At 41.8% G+C, this 17,520-nt stretch overlaps 1 protein-coding gene across 4 annotated transcripts in view; it reads left to right on the forward strand.

The window, feature by feature from the left end:
- The window catches only part of LOC122630653, a 50,262-nt gene that overhangs the window by 28,715 nt on the left and 4,027 nt on the right, over positions 1-17,520 (forward strand). For all 4 annotated transcript variants that reach the window (XM_043815399.1, XM_043815397.1, XM_043815400.1 and 1 more), the window contains exons 2-4: positions 14,805-15,111; positions 15,812-16,769; positions 16,864-17,515. In XM_043815399.1, coding sequence (XP_043671334.1) covers positions 14,860-15,111; positions 15,812-16,769; positions 16,864-17,515 — 1,862 coding nt within the window. In that variant the 5' untranslated portion in view covers positions 14,805-14,859. The remainder of the gene's footprint in view (positions 1-14,804; positions 15,112-15,811; positions 16,770-16,863; positions 17,516-17,520) is intronic.

The raw sequence follows: 17,520 nt of genomic DNA on the forward strand, positions 1-17,520 counted from the left end.
GAACGTATTATTGATCGAGATAAGATCGAAAAGGAATGAGAAAGAAATGTAGCGCAAAAATTAAAAATTTTGTCGAAGAGGTCGATCCCATAAAATCGACATTGAGCGTGTAATAAGAGCCTGCCGTCTTGCGAAAACTATCAGCGCACGTGACATCGTACTCGGCGGTACGTTCTCGATGATTTTACGGAAGCAATCGATTATCGGATGACAGCTTAACGATGGCGATCCCTCTTTCTCTACGATCGAACGCGCCTAACGTAATTATAATCCTTTCGCTTTTTCTTTTTTTTTATTTATTGAATTTTTTATTATTTCATTTTTATTTTTTAAAATTTTTGTATTATTATTATTATTTTTTTTTCTTATAATCACGTCTTTCGCTTCATCTTTTTATTCTATTCTTAACTCGAGGCGTAGATCATTGTGATCGCGTAACATTGACCTTGACTTTCGAAAGTCTCACGATCGTTCGTTCGTTCGTTTGGTTCGTACGTTCGGTTCGTTCGTTCGTGCGAGTCTCGTAAAAATTGTTGACACACTTTCTAGATCTTACCTACGGTCTATGACATTTATTATTACGATCGGCTATTATTATGAGACTTGCAATCTGCATTCGGGAAGTCCAACTTGGTCGAATGCTTGGGTATTATTCGCGTCGCGTCTAAGATGACCTCTGACCTCCCAACAACTTCGACGATTATCATCGATAGATAAGGTCGAAGACCAAACGTTACTCTCCCTTCTAAAGAAAATATACTTAGTCGATCGACGTTTTTAAAAGATCTTACGTATAATTTCTGTGTTATCGCTTATTTTATTTAAAGGTAAGCAAGAGTTACGCGTGTCGATCTTGATCCTTCTTGAATTATTCAGTTTCCGGTAGGTTTCTCTTCTTTGTATATATAAAAAAGAACAACACAGAAGAAGAAGAAGAAAAAAAAAACGCGGATCGAAACGATTCACCTCGATGTTAGAAACCGTGAAGAAGTGCGACTAGGATTTTTTCGGAAACTTCGTGAGAAACTATCTTTGAGATTTGTATCTTCGATGTTCTGTAACTTTCAAAAAAAGGACTATTAACAATATAATTAGATATACCATTTCTTTCGTCCCACCTATCGCTTTCTATGCAATTATTCATATGGATATCGCTACTTTCTCGGTCACAATCATGCTATCTATCACAATCGTACGACGTCAAAATCGATTAACGAGATCTTATGCGAGCCACTTCTTTTATAATTACATCGAATGGCTATCGATTCGATTAATGAAATATGGGTTCTTGATTTTGCAAAAAAAAAAAGAAATAGTAATTAAAAAAAAAATATACGTCGCGTTAAACGTAAAAAAATTATTGCGATCGATTTTGCATGCATCGTAAAGAAATTGATCTTTCTTAGGTCAATCAACCTTCGTCTTATGCTGGCGCTACTCTTAGATACTCGTGATAATCGTTACGTAAGCTGAATTATCCTTATCCTCTAAGCGCCGCGTCGTTTCTTTTGCTTTTCAAAAAACATCATCGACCGATTCGATACGCACCTGTCAAGTCGAACGAACTGAGAATAAAGCGTAGCGATCGTTGAGATCTAGCGGGACATAGTCGATCAGGAGTTCGAGGTCGAATAACGTTCTGTCAATTCGAACATTTCAACTCGTGTGAAAATTATCTGGTTGGATCTTTCGATCGATACTTTATCGATATCATTATTTTCACTTTGTATACACGTACATACATATATTTATACAGGTCTGCAATATTTGTATACTTTGATCGAAAATAATTCGTTTTTAATTCTCCTCCTCTTTCTCATCTCTTATTAATGATTCTCGTAACGAATCGTAAAAATGATTTTTATTCGAAGGTATCTTCGAACGTGACAGTGGTTTTGGGGTATCGCTAAGAATTCCATGGAACGATGCAACGAAACAAAAAGTAGTACGTGCGAGGAGCATATTTACGGGTATCATTAACCGTGTCTTAACACCTGCGACGCGGATCCACAGGTCCTAATGACTGTCATTATGTTCGCACGGTTCCTCCGGTGGCCGTGAAAGAAAAAGCGATGTCTTTATGGAAATTAAACGATGGAAAAGTTATAAAAGCACACGCTTACGAGTGATTAATATACATGGAACACGTTTTGTCTTTAAAGAGATTCGCCGATCTTACCTTCTTCGCGTAATTAAGAACTTCTTTTCGTTAAGTATACGCATACCAGGAATCTTTTTATTTTAAGGACGGTATATATTATACTCAAAGGGAAGAATACTCGCGAACGTTTACTTGCTTTTGAATTCTTTACTTTTCGTTTTGTTTTCTTCTTTTTTTTTTTTTTTTGTTCGTTTAATAATAAGAGAACAAAACGAGGCAAAAGAAGGAGGAGAAGGAGAAGGAAGAGGAACGAGCGAGCAAGTGAGTGAATGAGAAGGATCGTTTTCTTAGTATCAACTTCCATGTATCATTTTTCGTACGAATGGGACACGGAAGGTGGAAGTTTCATAGCCGTGACACGTTTCCGCGTTCGCGAGGCAGATGCGCGAGTCTTGCGGAGCTTCCAAGTCTCTCTGTAGTCTGTATTCTGTGTTAGTAAAAGAGGATGAGAGATGAAGAAGAAGGAGAAGAAGAGGAAGAGGAAGAGGGGAAGGCAGAAAGCGTATGGCCGAGGAAGCGAGCTAGCTGGCTAGCTAGCTAGCTCTTGGTATCCCATTACGTGCATATGAGCATCGATGCGCTTATGCCAATGGCAGAGCGAGGGCCAATCCTGAACATACCGGCAACACACCAAGCACGATACATTTACCGATTTCTCATCGAGCCTTCGGAGAATCTACGTGCTCCTCCAGTCCGATCCCTCCTTCCAGCATCCTCGTAGTCCGTGGACCGAGAACAACTCGCGGAGATTTCTAACGGCGTACGCCCGTCCTTATCGCCGTCGAGATAAAATCGTTTTATCCTTACCGATCTCTTGGGTTCATTAACCGAGCACTCGACGTCCATGTGAGCTAATCTTTATCCCATCGAATCTTTCGTATGCCGGCACAAAATCAGATTGATCGTTAGAAAGGGTTTCGTACTTGCTTCTTTTTTCTCTCTTTTTCTTTTCTCTTCTTTTCTTTCCTTTCTTTTCTTTCTTTACTGAACTGAATTTATTACGAACGCGTCTCGAATTTAGAATTGGGATCAGTCCGTTACGATACTTTTCTTACTGTTCTAGAGACGACAGTTCACTTTGCATCCTCTAGTTATCTATACGCGAGGTTCCGTACGCTTAAGAGAATCGACATGCCCATGACACAGAACTGTTACGTTTCCGCGTTCACGGCCGAGTAGACTTGAGCGAAGCGAGCTGTCCCGTGAACGAGCTCATGGTATCCCATTACGTGCGTATGAACATCGTGTACTCCTCTTCGTCGATGTCGGTGCCAACGTATATTTTCTCTAGTGACTTTGAACTCTACTCTAAATCTAGAAAAATATAAAACTTCGTGAAACTGAAGACGGGACTCGAAAGGAGGCTTGGGAAAAGAGGAAGTTGATGTAGGTATACATTGGTAAAAGTGGGCATTGTCCTGCGCGAAAGTAAGGAAAGAAGGCTTTCAGACTCGGAAGCGGCGAGTTGAAGGATGTGCCCGTTATGATGATTATCGTGCGTCGGATGCGGTTAATACCGACGCTCCTACGCGCGTCTTCTCTACGAGAGCTGTCCACGTTGAACCGTTCTTTCCACGACCTCCATGCAGATTTTCTCATGCGCCTGCCACCATTTTTTCATACGTATACGCATATTACACGCGGGAGCTTCAAATACTTGTTACATACGAAAGGAGAAGTCGATTGCCCTCTCCCCTCCTCCCCCAAAAAAAAAGAAAAAAAAAAGAAAAGAAAAAATACAAAGAAAAAAGATCGCTCGAAGAGAGATCCAGTTCGATATTGGAATCTTAATTTTTGGCGGGTAAAGGAAATCGGCTTGAAACACAAACGTCGATGACACGTAGTTATATGCCGTCGATTGGCACGAGTCCATTCTCGGAAAGCGTTACACCTCGCCGTATTTGGTTCAAAAAGAAAGAAAGAGGGAGAATGAGAGACAGTGTGGGGGAAGGGATAAGTCGTATATTCGGTGCGTCGTGTCGACACGTCTCGGTTCGACATACTCGTACGCGAACATATATATACATTCCATCGTACACACCCTTGGCTTTCGCGGCGAACGAATACGTGCCACGCAAGTCGCTTGCTTTTACAAGGTTTAGAGAGGAGAGGGAACGGGTATATCGGCTCACGATTCCCTTGTAAACGCGACCGAATCCTTGTGCTTCTCGGGCTCGAAAGTTCGTGCTCTATTGCAAATGCTATTTTCAAGTCAAACAATTGGAGAAATAAGCCAAGTCGAAAGTCCTTTAGGACTTTGTCGTTGGCCGTGAAGAAGAACGGTCCTCCTCCGGTAATTGTCGAGTTTCTCCCGTTTCTTTCGCATACGTTTCTTCGTAATTATCATCTCCCCTTACTCCTCTTCCCCCTCCGCTTTGCTCAGGGTGCCCACCCATTGTTGTGGTAATTTCGCGATCGGTCGAAACAACAAGAGCTCTGCGTTTTCTCAGAGCAATTCAGATTACGACGACAGTTTTCTTATGTCTTTCTCTCCTCATTGTCATCAACTCTCGACGGTTCTTTATAATTTCCTTTCTTTCTTTTTATCTGCGTCCTTCTCCAATCGATTCGATTTTACGATACGAAGAAATTTCGAAAGTCTCGTAGTAGAACAAGTGTCTGGTTGGATCTTGACGAGATAGGAAGAAAGGTACAATGTCAATGGCCTTGGGCTTCTAGCCTCGCCTATGTTTGCCCGACACGTGTTAGCGTTAATTAGTGCCTTCCTACGTCTCTCATCTCTCTATCTCTATTTCTCTTTCTCTATCTGTCTGTCTGTCTGTCTGTCTGTCTGTCTATCTGTCTGTCTATCTATCTATCTATCTATCTATCCGTCTATCTTTCTCCCGCTTTCCGTTCTTGCTCTTCTTCTTCTTCTCCTCGAATCTTCCTACCCTGTCCCTTTATTCTCGTGAAATCGATTTCTCCTACCGATCCCAACATGATAAGCTATTATTTCGTCGAGTGCGAAAGAGGAGAAAGCAGAAAGAAAAGGTAGATGCTCTCGAGGTTTGGTAAGTTTTGGAATTTATGCGCGTCGTTCTCCTTTTTTATGCAGATCCAATGGCTTGCAACGTTGTAGTTGTTGTCTTCGAAGTGCAGAGAACAGCCGGAGGGTTTGATTTTGACGGGGAAATAATCGGTCTGGCCGAAATTAAATGGTTCCGAGACCGCCAAAGGATCTGCTTGGATCTCGCGTCTCTCCCAAGTGGTGTCGATTAATTTCGCGTCTTTTTCTTTCTCTCTCTTTCTCCCTCTATCCTTCAATCTTTCTTTTTTAAACATCGAACCATCCTCGAAGCAGGGAAAGCAAGTAGCATTTTGCGATGGGCTCGTAAAACTCAGTGAAATTCGTCGTAAAATTCGACGATCATTCTCGTCGTCGTTGTCGTCGACGAGAATACCGATCTTTTTGTCAGGTTAATGGCATAAAATATTCATATAGGCTCGGCCTCAAATGACCCTACCCTTTCTACACTTACTTTTCGAAAGTTCCATTCGCATACGTCATATTAACGATCGGTCAATGATCGGCAAGTTTTTACACGGTGAAATCTCGCGAGAGAAAAGATTCCTTTTTCTTTTCTTTTCTTTTTTTTCTTTTTCTTTTTCTTCCTTCCTTTCTTTCTTTCTTTCTTTCTTTTCTTTCTTTTCTTTCTCGAGATCGAATTCGAAGACACGTAAAATAAGTATATTATCATGTTTTTGTCATCGGAACTTTAGATATTTTCTAATTTATTTCGCGAGATGTTGAAAAATAGGATGATAATTTATTCGTATATATAGAATGCTTATATTATGCGTACCTACCGCTCGAATGTGCGATCATCAAAGCTATAAATCATTTATTACGTGGATAGAAGTTAGAACGTGTGCGTTTCATTAAAGTGAGTGCTCAGGTGCGGCGAGCGCATACGCGTGAAAGATATATGAAACGCAATTACAAAAGTAGGTAGTTACTCGTGCGGTAATACCTACCGATTGTATTTATCCACAAGAAGGGAGTTCGAGTGCTTAAGTTACGACGGTGTTACAATGGAATTTGCACGGTTGCATTCCGCGGAAATTAATAATAAGCCTCGGGTATATACCGTTCTAATCTCTCAGCATCCGCTCGGAGCTATGCATAAACATATAAAACCTATGTTTCTCTTTCTTTCTCCTTTTCTCTTCTTCATCTTCTCGTCTAACTCTCTCAAGTATTATAATTAAAACGAGAGGACGATTTTATGCGAGGAATGCAATGTAAATAGCGGTAACGCGATAAATCCTTGGGCGTGATAGGCTACTTTATCAGAATAATTTAAGAACGAACGATGTAATCCGTTTCCCATCTTTCAGTCGTTTTCGAATTTCCCGCCAATTATATCGAGAAGGAGGCTGAAGTATTTATAAGTAGAAATACGTCTAATAATATAGGAATACGTATAAAAATACATACAGAAATACGCACAGTAATTTCAAGCAACCTTCTCGACTATCTTACATGTCGAACTTCGAGATCCAACAACAACAAAAAAAAATGAATAAATAAAACAAAATAAAATAAGATAATAAAAAATATACCAGTAATAAAATAATACCAGTAATAATAATATGTAATAAAAAAAAAAAATTAATGCGAATGACTCGAAAGCAACGAAGCAAGGAACTCGAATTTCGTCGAATTCTACCGAACACTTCCGCGACTTTCTACGTCGCGACGTCCGTATCGATGGAATGCGCCCGTACACAAGGTATCCACCTACTTTCGATCAAGATAGCGGTAGGGGGGAGAGTAGCGATGGTAGTAGTGGTAATGGTAAAACGATTTCGGGAGCTACTCTCCGACGAATTTCGGTCATTGAACGAACGATGATTCGTCTGTACGGTGAATCGAGAAACGCACACAGACACACGCACGAGGGGACGGTTCCACTCTCACCGATCTTTCCCCACCTCCCACCCCCGATCTCGTCGATTCTCGAAGAAGAACTTTCTTTTTCGCACGAGGTCCGCGACCTGGATCTTGACGTACCACCGTCTCTTTCCTTCTCATTGGCCCCCTTTTTTCTTCCTTCTTTTTTCTCCCTCCACTCTTTCATCTTAACGTTTCTCTCCTTCGTCGATTATCGATTTTCACCTGCTCTCCCTTCATTTTCTTACCTATACCCTTCTTCTCTCTTTTCTCTCTTTCTCTCTTTCTTCCTTCCTTTCTTTTTTTCTTTAATATTAAGATCTACGAAATTCGTCAATTTGATTACAAATTTCATGCTTCGCATTTACCAATACGATTACTCAATATCATTTTTTCTATCGATTCGTTGACTATGATTAATGCAACGATATGAACGAAAAATATTGTGCATTTTAATTTACTGGTAATCAATAAAGACAGATATAAAATCAATGTTCATAAATCTTTTTCTCGTAAGTCGGGAATGATAAAAAAAAAAAATAAATAAATAAATAAAAAAGAAAAAGAATTCTATATTCGATGAAGAAAATGCAAAGTGATAAAGAGATAAAGAGAAAGAAAGAAAAAAAAAGAGAGAAAGAGAGAGAGAGAGAGAGAGAGAAAACACGCAGGTGCATCTAAGTTACGTGGCGTAGTGACTGGTATCTACGCGTGCTACGAAGAGATACAAGATTTCTAGATAGTTTACACACGATTCAGGATCGACCGGGCGCTGCACTCTCGACGTCTCGAACTTGTGGTCGTTTCTCTACATGTATGAGTATCCACGCGCGTACTTTTGTGTGTGTGTGTGTGTGTGGGTGTATGTATTTGTATATGTATATGCGCGTGTTGGTACGAGCGCGTGACAGATCGGGCGACGAGATTCTTTCTCGAGTCGTAAACAATACCGCAAAGGAGAGATCTTCTCAGAAGATCCGTACTCCGGAGGAAGAGGAGGTACAAGAGAGGAGGAAACTTGACGTGACTCCTCTTGCGAGAGCTCGATTTATATTTCTTTTGCTCGAGAAAGATGAACGGAGATTAAAATTACGCCAACTGCACGAATGACTGCACACTTTTGCTTTTTTTTTTTCTATTCCTATTTTTTTCTCTCTCTCTCTTTCTCCTTCTTCTTTATACATATGTTCTCTTGGAATTTTTAATTTCGTGCTTTCTGATTTGGGAAAGTTCCGAAAGTAGATGTCACGAAAATTTGCAACGATCGAAATAGTCTTTGATTAACGATAAAAAAGAAATAAAGGAAAAGAAACGTAATTTGTTCACGATTGAGGGATAATTTGTAAATCGCATTAAAATATTGTAATGCGAGTACGTCTCTTAGTATTCATCTTTTTACGGATAGAAATAAAAAACGAGTCGTGTCGTAACGTCGTTAAAGACACAATATGCGAGTGACACCGTGCGTAATCCATCATCATTACTTTTTCCATAGCTTCTCGTCACGTCTTATTTCCGACGTTAGAAGCATGCAAAACATTCACCCGGCACACGCTCGACTCTCTCATAAGAATTTAATCGAGACACGAGTACAAGAAACGAATCGATCGAGTCGACTCTCTATATTATCGTGGTGGGATTGTCAATGAGCCGAGAAAAGAGATTTGCATTTATTTCCAGATGCCTATTCGAGTATACTATACTATACCAGTGAATGAGAATTAAAGATCGATTATCGCCTCGATACTTGGAATTCCTTTTTATTGCACACCTGTGCTTTACGCCGAAGACAAACCCGTGCATATAAGAAATACGAAGTATGCATGCGAGTCAACGAGCTCGAGTTATCACCCGATTGTATTCAATTTCTGTTTAACACACACATACCAAGTTGGTTCTTACCTAGGGGCTTTCGCGAGGACGTGAAAAATAACGTTTACGTTCGACTATGTTATTCCTTCGCATTTACATATTTTCGTTTTTAGACGTGAACAAAAAAGAAAAAGAAGAAAAATAAAATGAAGAATAAGAAAGAAAATAAGAGAACTTGAGAGAAACGGTGAGCATATATTTTTTTTTTAGACAAATAGGAGTGCACGAGTAAGAGGAATCGTATCACGATTTTCGATTTTTCGAGATAGATCGAGAATCATCGTTTATTCTTTCGGCTTTTTTTTTCTTCTTTTTTTAACAGAACGATGCGACTCGAGATTTCCTTCGTGACTTTCGAAAAGCAATCGGCAACGTGTAAATTAACCGTGTATACTAAATCATGCCGTTGTATTTGTAATTAGCATTTCATCCTGAGAGATAAGAAAGTCATAGACCCAAAGTTGGAGAGGTTCTCTCTTTCATCTTTGACTTTCCCTTCTTCGAATTTACGTAACTCAGCTTCCTCTCAGCGTCGATAAATGACGAACGAAAGCATAAAGGAGTACAATCGTATTCATAAGAGTCGTACCAACCACGTCAAATACTCGTTTGCATCTACTCGAGCGACGCATTAACGCTTTGAAGAAGCCATATAACATTACATCTCTCGATAACACCATTCTTACTCATATATATACATACATATCCATATACGTAGGATTTTCTTTATTTCCTAACCGTGACATACAAATCGTATGATCGTAGCACACCACTGTGCACACCACTACAATTAGCATAACCATCGGCTCATAGTTAAAGCGAATGTCTCAATACTTGCTATACGCCTAATAGTTTCATTTATTTATTTGTCCATTTGTGCAATGTTAGTTGGAACATTGATTTTTTTTCAATCATTTGGAATGTAACGAAATATACGTAACGATTTCTATACGCATTGGCAATTGGCAAGAAATCTGTTCTTTAAACCTATTAGCGATCCTATGTCTATACTAACTCGACATCACATTTCGTTCAAGCGATTCTAACTCGGCATAGGAATTTTTACTTACTTGTAAACGGTGTCAGGTATTCAAAGAATATTTTCTCTATGATTTTACAATTGTAATATAATTGCGATAGAGATCAGATAATTACGATCAGTAGACTTTTCTAAATGGACTTGTCGATACCGATCGAAAGTAACCGACTCGAAAGGTTTATATAAAACTTTTATTCGATATATTCATCATAATCAATGATTTTCCATTAATATAACATAAAGGTGAAAAAGAAAAACTTTGAATAGAGGAACTAAAAGTTCATATCGAACTCGACTCCGTCACGAACGGTCGCACACGACAAACACGAGTTAAATGATTAATTATATTATGGCACGCAGGCCGGAGGGCGAAGCGGAGCGAGGAATATACGCGAGAGTATCCGTTGCGGATTACGTAGCACGATCACGAATCGCGGACACGTACGAATGCAGGATGCCTCTCGATGCATCCTGCGTACGAGCCATTGCACTCTCTCGGCCCGCAAGAACGACCGTTGTATCCTACTACGCGACTAATCTATCGAGCTTCCATCTCTCTCTTTCTCTCTTCTTGACTGAATTGCCTTCTAGCTATGATTTAGCTCGATCGAACGTTCCTATGGTTTCTTCTAATCCTCCTTCGTTTGCCATTACCGCTTGACTTCTCTTTGTTGAATCAGAAATCTTAAATTCTAAGATATAACAAATAATGATATGAAAAATGTATATCGTCGTCGCATAGTTACATCTTCTTCATTATTTTTATTTCATTAGGAATTTCATTGAACGAGGAAGATGGAATTAATAAAAAATCGCATAGTTGTTAGCCTGTTCGCTCGAGTGTGATCGTGCGTGAGTGATCGCGAAAGATTCTAAGTAGGTATATACGTCCGCTATGTCAAGAAGACGACAACGACGACGACGACGACGACGACGACGACAGATGGTCCGGTGTTACGATTCCTGACTAATTAAACCGCTTCCAGTAGGCGCGATGGCGGTGACGATGGCGATCGCGACGGTTCTCTTTAATGAGGAAAAGTGGTACTCGATATACCTATACCGATTCAGTAGCCACGCGCGATGTATCGCTTCTCTCTTTTCTCGTCTATACCCATCCTGGAAGACTCTATCTACCTCTCTCTCTCTCTCTCTCTCATTCTTGCTTCCTCCTCTTACTCCTCAGACTTCAGCTATCCCAAGAAGGAAAGCATCGGAGAGGGAACGGCATCCGAAGGATCTCAGCGTCAATTAAGCAAGAGTTGCGAGACAGGCTTAGACATATACTTGGCACAATCTGCATTTACCACGTCGAGAGTTAGAAGAGCGGTTACGTTGCTCGTGCTACGAAATATGGGAGTCCTTGAGAATCTTCTTCTTCTTCGGCCTATTTCGGACTGATGGATCGGTCTATAAGATTCTTTCTTATAAAATTCTCTGAAACTATTTTCCGAGTTTCAATCAACTCAGATATATATATATATATATATATATATATATATATATATATATATATATATATATATGGATGACTCAAAGCCAAGATATCTCTCTTTCTCTCTCTTTTTCTCTCTTTGGAATCAAGTCGATAGTGCGTAGGACGTATTGCCCTGCAAAGAGAAAAATCTAGTCCGTTACGCGTTAAAACTACTTCCGGTATTATTCGTCATCTTGCGGGAGGAGGAGGAGAAGGAGGAGGAGGAGGAGGAGCAAAGGAGAAGGGCAGAGGAGAATCGAGATGATAGAAGAGAAAGAAGGGAAGAACGGGAGGAAGAGGATCTTGAGCTCACAGCTGAGCGGGTCTTTACACTGCATCGGATTACCTTCCTGGATTCATTCACTTCGGAGTCACCTCACATCCGCGGCGGTGCAATGACGTGCCGTACAGTCGGTAGAGAAATTTCATTTCTATTATTACCTTATGGATATCGAATATCCACGAGGCCACACCTCCTATACCAGTTTATCGCACGCGATCGTTAAGGTGCCTTAAGCTAGGATGATACGAAGTTTAAGATCAGCTCTTTCAGAGAAGATATTCAAACATCGACGTGATTAGTATTCTTTTCCAAAGAAACCAAAGTTTCTCGAAGACGAGTTTGAAATGATTCTTGACGTTCTTCTGGCATAGGTAACCCTGTCGAGGGTTGTTATTCGACACGAGTATGTTATCCATGGTTCATCATACTAAGCTTTCTACGATATCACGGTCCTTCCTGTGCCTCCAGGCAGAAGAGCTCCGTAATTCCAGCTTACGTTCTCGCGTGGCGGAATGTCTCCCGGCGAGATATTCCACCGCGAGGAAGAGGAAGATGAGAACGATGAAAAGGGGGTTGGAGGTGGAGAAGAAGAAGAAGGAGAAGGAGAAGGAGGAGGAATGGGAGACTTCGGCTCCTTACCTGAGAGATCCGCCAAAGGCCGATAGGGAGACGGAACGAGTAGGAAGAAGATGGAGATACCTTCCGGGAAATTGGATTGGTATTTCGTTCTTTACGATCGTCCGCGGAAGCGGCAGGAGGTGATGATTAGAGTACCACTAAAATTCATCGATTCGATCGATAGAAGTTTTCGTTTGCGAGCATTTAACAGTTTAGGTAACTTTCGAGTTATATAACTTTCTGTTCTCCCAACGAAGATAAGAGAGATCTGTCTGGGTCGAAGTCGACGATACAAAAGAGCGTGGGCGTAGAAAAGAGGTATCATCGAAGATGGCGCCAAGCTGTAAAAACGAGAGCATAATGCGTATTTTTATTCGAGTCGAGTTTCTCGCTCGATCCAGCTGGATCGTCCTGAAGCTGGAGGACGAAGGATCTTTCTTCCTCTTCTTCTTCTTCTTCTTCTTCTTCTTGTTCTTCTTCTTCTTCTTCTTTCTCTTCTTCCGTCGTAGGTTCGATGACTCTCCAGGGTGATCATCGCAAACGGCGAACGTCCATCCTGCTCCTTCTTCTCTTCTCCTACATCTTCTTCTTCTCCTTCTCCTCCTCCTTCTTCTTCTCCATCTCCATCTTCTTCTTCTTCTTCTTCTCGTTTCCCCATCCCACGCCCGAGTTATCATAACCACTGCCGTCCGTCACGCATCACTCGGCACTTTGTGCCTGCGAGTCCTCGCGCCGCTCGTCACCGGGTAAACGTCCTTTATTTCGTTATTTCTCTTCTGGAAACAGCAGCTATCTTAACTTCACGATACAGGAAGAGAATTTTCTTTCTTCTTTTAGCCATGGTGGAATCCAACGTGTTTTCGAAGTTTTCGAAGGCTTCGATCGAAAGGAGATATTTATAGGGTGGTCGAGTCGAAAAAAAGTCTGCCATTCTATCTCGACGGGTATCCGTTAGCTCCGTCACGTTCTCAGCTACCACGCTATGGGAACGAAGCTGGAGAAAGAGAAAGAGAAGGAGAGAGAGAGAGAGAGAGAGAGAGAGAGAGAGAGAGAGAGAGAGAGTATCATCTGAAAAATCGAGAATACATTCCCAGCACGGACGCCCACGCGATCAAAGTCGCCTCTTAACCGATCTACACCAATGAGAATCGAAGTATTCGATCGTAACCGACAGAGGCGTGAACCCCGGCTGGTTTTCAGATCGGACTTGTCTCCTGGAGAAACTGTGAGAAATCTCCCCTCGGCGTCTCTCCGTCTTTTCTTCTACTACAAGATCGATCAATCTCTCGTCTCCGCTATCTCTCTGGCGGTAGTGTCACGCGTGCGGAAGTGAAACGTTCCTTTACCGAGCGCCGAGGAATCTGATCCTGAAGGGACGAACGGTTGGAGGAAGGACGGAAGAAAGAAAGAAAGAAAGAAAGAGACGAGGCTACTCTAGTAACGAGCTTAGCGTATAAAGTTACCTCGTGATTCCGACCATAAGACGACTATTTTCTACAATGACACTTCGATAAAACTACCTACGTGGATAACGTAGATACATACCTATGTACATAGATGCATAGATACGAGCGATCGTACATTACGTTGCGTTTGAATTTAATTCCTCTGTCAAAAAAGTAACTCGTAGAAAATGAGTCATGCTTCTTCATATACAAGAAAGATGCCGTTTAGCTAGCGACTATCGTTTTTGAATATTTCTATAATCCAACAGGTTCCTGAGAATACGCCGACACGCGACATAATTTGCTCCAACGCATCCTATCCTTGAATAACGATCTTGCTCGGTAATTCTCCATGGATCAAGATCAAGATGGAACCTGTTTGTGTCATTATTTAACGCGTCTGCCTCGATACCGCTCGAATCTAGCGATATGTCAAAGAGAAATCCAGTTTTCCCCTATAGCCAAAGGTTTCATTAAGAAGCGGCAACATTTCCTCGGATTTTTCTTCGGCACTTTGCGATCTGCTGTTAGTCACTGGCTAGCGGTACTACCGGTCGCGATCGACGGGTCGCGTGTGCAGGTTGGGCAGGTGCATCGGTACCGGTGAATGGAAGAGATTACTTTGGAGAGAAGACTCATCTCGATCGGTTCTCTCTCTCTCTCTCTCTCTCTCTCTGTTTCTCTTTATCTATCTATCTATCTATCTGTCTATCTATCTATCTATCTATTTATCTATCTATCTCTTTTCGCTCGGTCGACGTAAAGTCCAACGTAAAGTTAAGTCGCTTCTAACTGTAAGATAACCGACCGACCGGTCCGGATTGCGTAGACAACGTGAGCTCTTTCCTGTCTCATTTTTTTTCTTCTCACACCGGACGTGCTCTTTCACCTCTCGCGACTATCTTCAATGAACTTTACTACATAGAGATTCGAGCTCTCGTACAACCGTAAAACGTCGTTTGATCTTGGATCTTGGTTTATCGGAGAATCTTTCGAAACTTCCCTGTTGCAGATGGAAGATGGATAACGAATGATATTCATCGTCAGAAAGACGACTAGTCTGGAAGATGGGTAACAACGGTAGTTCCCATCAACAGTGTCCCTCGAACGGGCTATCTCAAGATATGGCACGAGGATGGACTCAAACCTTCCCTCGGGAACTATCGAGACACCATTCGCAGCCGCCTGGCCATAAGGTCCTCCCAGAGCCACCCAATCAAAGGCTCCGTGCCACCAATAATGGTAGTATTATTCACAACGGCGGGACCATAAGTGGACGCAGACCTTCGGCACAGACATTGCCACACGATCTTAATAAGGTAACCAACTGTGCCTACGTCTGTGTGTTTGAGTGTGCATCTTTCTCTTTCTCTCTCTCTCTCTCTCTCTTTCTTCTTTAAGACGTTCTCAAAGATTCACTATAGTCTTTAAATCTTTTACCACGGCTAAGAAGGAACTTAAATTAGCTATAAAAGAATGATTGATCTTGAAAGACGTCGTATAATTTTAAACGTTTTGTCTACGAGCATTTCCAAGGCTTCGACCTTGAAGTATCCCGGCGTGACCTTAATAAGGCAAAAGCTGACCGATTCATTTCTCCGAATCATACGAGTACCGTGACCGTAAAAAGAGATGTTGTCCTTTTTTTTTCGATACTTGGTCGTGAACTACATACTACAAAAATGCTAATATCCCTTCGTCGTTTTCGTATCTTTTCAAAGATATGGGATTCGGAGAAGGTTGGCGACGAGCCAGGCGTTACATCGATAACCCGGTTAAGCGTTCGTTTTAGAAAGCCTTTTTTTACCGGAAACACTCGGAATGTATTACGTGACCTTCGGTGTACCCCGTTATTTCATTATTATACAAAGTCTCGTTAAGTTTTCTATAAATTTGCCTTGTTACGTGAAAGTTGAGCCAAACGAATACTCCTTCCCGTTCGTTGTAATACGGATTCAATTAGAAGTTTTCGTTCAATAGCTCGTATGTGATAATGTCTCACAAGTATTGTTATTTTAGCAAGGAGTCTTTCGTAGCAGAAGCACATCGGCATCGAACATCGGTGTGTCTAGATCACGGAAGTCCGATCATCATTGTTGTCATTATCAAAGCGATTCTCATTGCATGGATAATGAAATGCAGGAACTGAAAAGATTTGGTAGCGAGCCAGACCTGAGGTATTCGCCAACGGAACGCTGCAGTACGACTAGTAGACAACACCACGGTCTAGAACGTCGTCATTGTACAGGTTATTATCCTGAAAGGGATTCCAGAGAACGGGAGAGTCGATACAAAGGCAAGAAAAAGTACAAAGCACCGGCACCACCTGGCAATGCAATGGCTGACGGTTCGTCACCTGATTCTTACAAGTGGGAGCTTGGTCAGGATAGCCGTTGTAGACACGAGGAAGAAGTCCAGCCGCCACCCAGAAGGTCACGGCTTTTTAAGACTAGAGCGGAAACGAAGAGGGCACAGATCAACTGGATGTCCAACTCGTCCACGCAATCCCACCTGGAACGTAACGAGGCAGCCCACGAGAACGAAAGAAGGTGGAGGAACGAGCGTTCCTCCATTAACGAGAATAAGAGGCCATTCTGGCGGGAACAGGATCAACAACAGCAGCCACAACAGTCGCAGTCGCAGCAACAGCAACAACAACAGCAGCAGCAGCAGGATCGATGGTGCAGGGACGAGTTGAGACGTTCGAAAAGATTCGACGGCAAAAATACGCTTCAAAGGAGTATGAGCAGTCCCGAGTTTCAGGCGGAACTGATGCAAGTAGCTAGGAAAGTGAGGAATAAGTTGAACTGTGGCAGAAAATCGGCTAGTCCCCTTGATCCCTCTAACGTTGCGTCCTTAGAACGTAAGAACGTGGAACTTTCGAAGAGCACGAAAGAAAAGTCAATCAGCGAGGAACATAAAAAGACGGAAAAGAGAAATTCCAAGACGACGACCGTCGAGGAACGAACTGTCGAAGGTATCGTGGAGTTATCTGTCTGTCCTTATTTCTAAGTGAAATTTATATTCTTTTTCTAGAGGATCGTTGAGAATGTTAATTTTCATCCTTTCAGATAGAATCGTTTCGCGCATGAACGAGGATAGGAGGCTTATAGTCGAGAGGTGTAGCAGAGTGGAAAACAAGACGACCTCGTACGAGGAACGTAGGAACGATGTGGGAAGGAACAAGGATGGCTCGAAGGAACGAGAGGATAATGCCGTAGTTAATAAGAAGAGAAACATTGAGAGAACTTCGACGAATTTCGAAGACGAAGCTACGAATCAAGGCAGAAAGCCATTGAAGGAGAGGCTCGATACGCTTGGACATTCCATCGAAGATAGATTCTCGGACAAGCAAAGAAGAGACTTGGAAGATTATCAGAGATCAAACGATCTATCGAAAAATCGAAAGTTTGAGGATGTCGTCGATATTGGAAGAAGCAGATCGGAAAGTCCGATAAGACATCGCAGTAGAGATAAATCCGATGCTCGAGGACAAGGATCTGGTAGGGAAAGTACACCGGAACCGCAGGAACATAAAGGAAGGGACAAAGAAAACTCAGATCCCAAGTGGTGTAAAAGAGAGACAAAAACGAACGACACTAAGAGCATTGAAAAGAGATGGTCGGATGGTGGTGAGACGTTGATAGAGAAGAAGGATGCAAACGCCAAAGATAAACTCACGAAAATTTCAGAAACGAAGGAACCAGTCGAAAACTGGCACATGTAAG

Source organism: Vespula pensylvanica, chromosome 7 (assembly GCF_014466175.1).
Source record: "Vespula pensylvanica isolate Volc-1 chromosome 7, ASM1446617v1, whole genome shotgun sequence".
NCBI lineage: Eukaryota > Metazoa > Arthropoda > Insecta > Hymenoptera > Vespidae > Vespula > Vespula pensylvanica.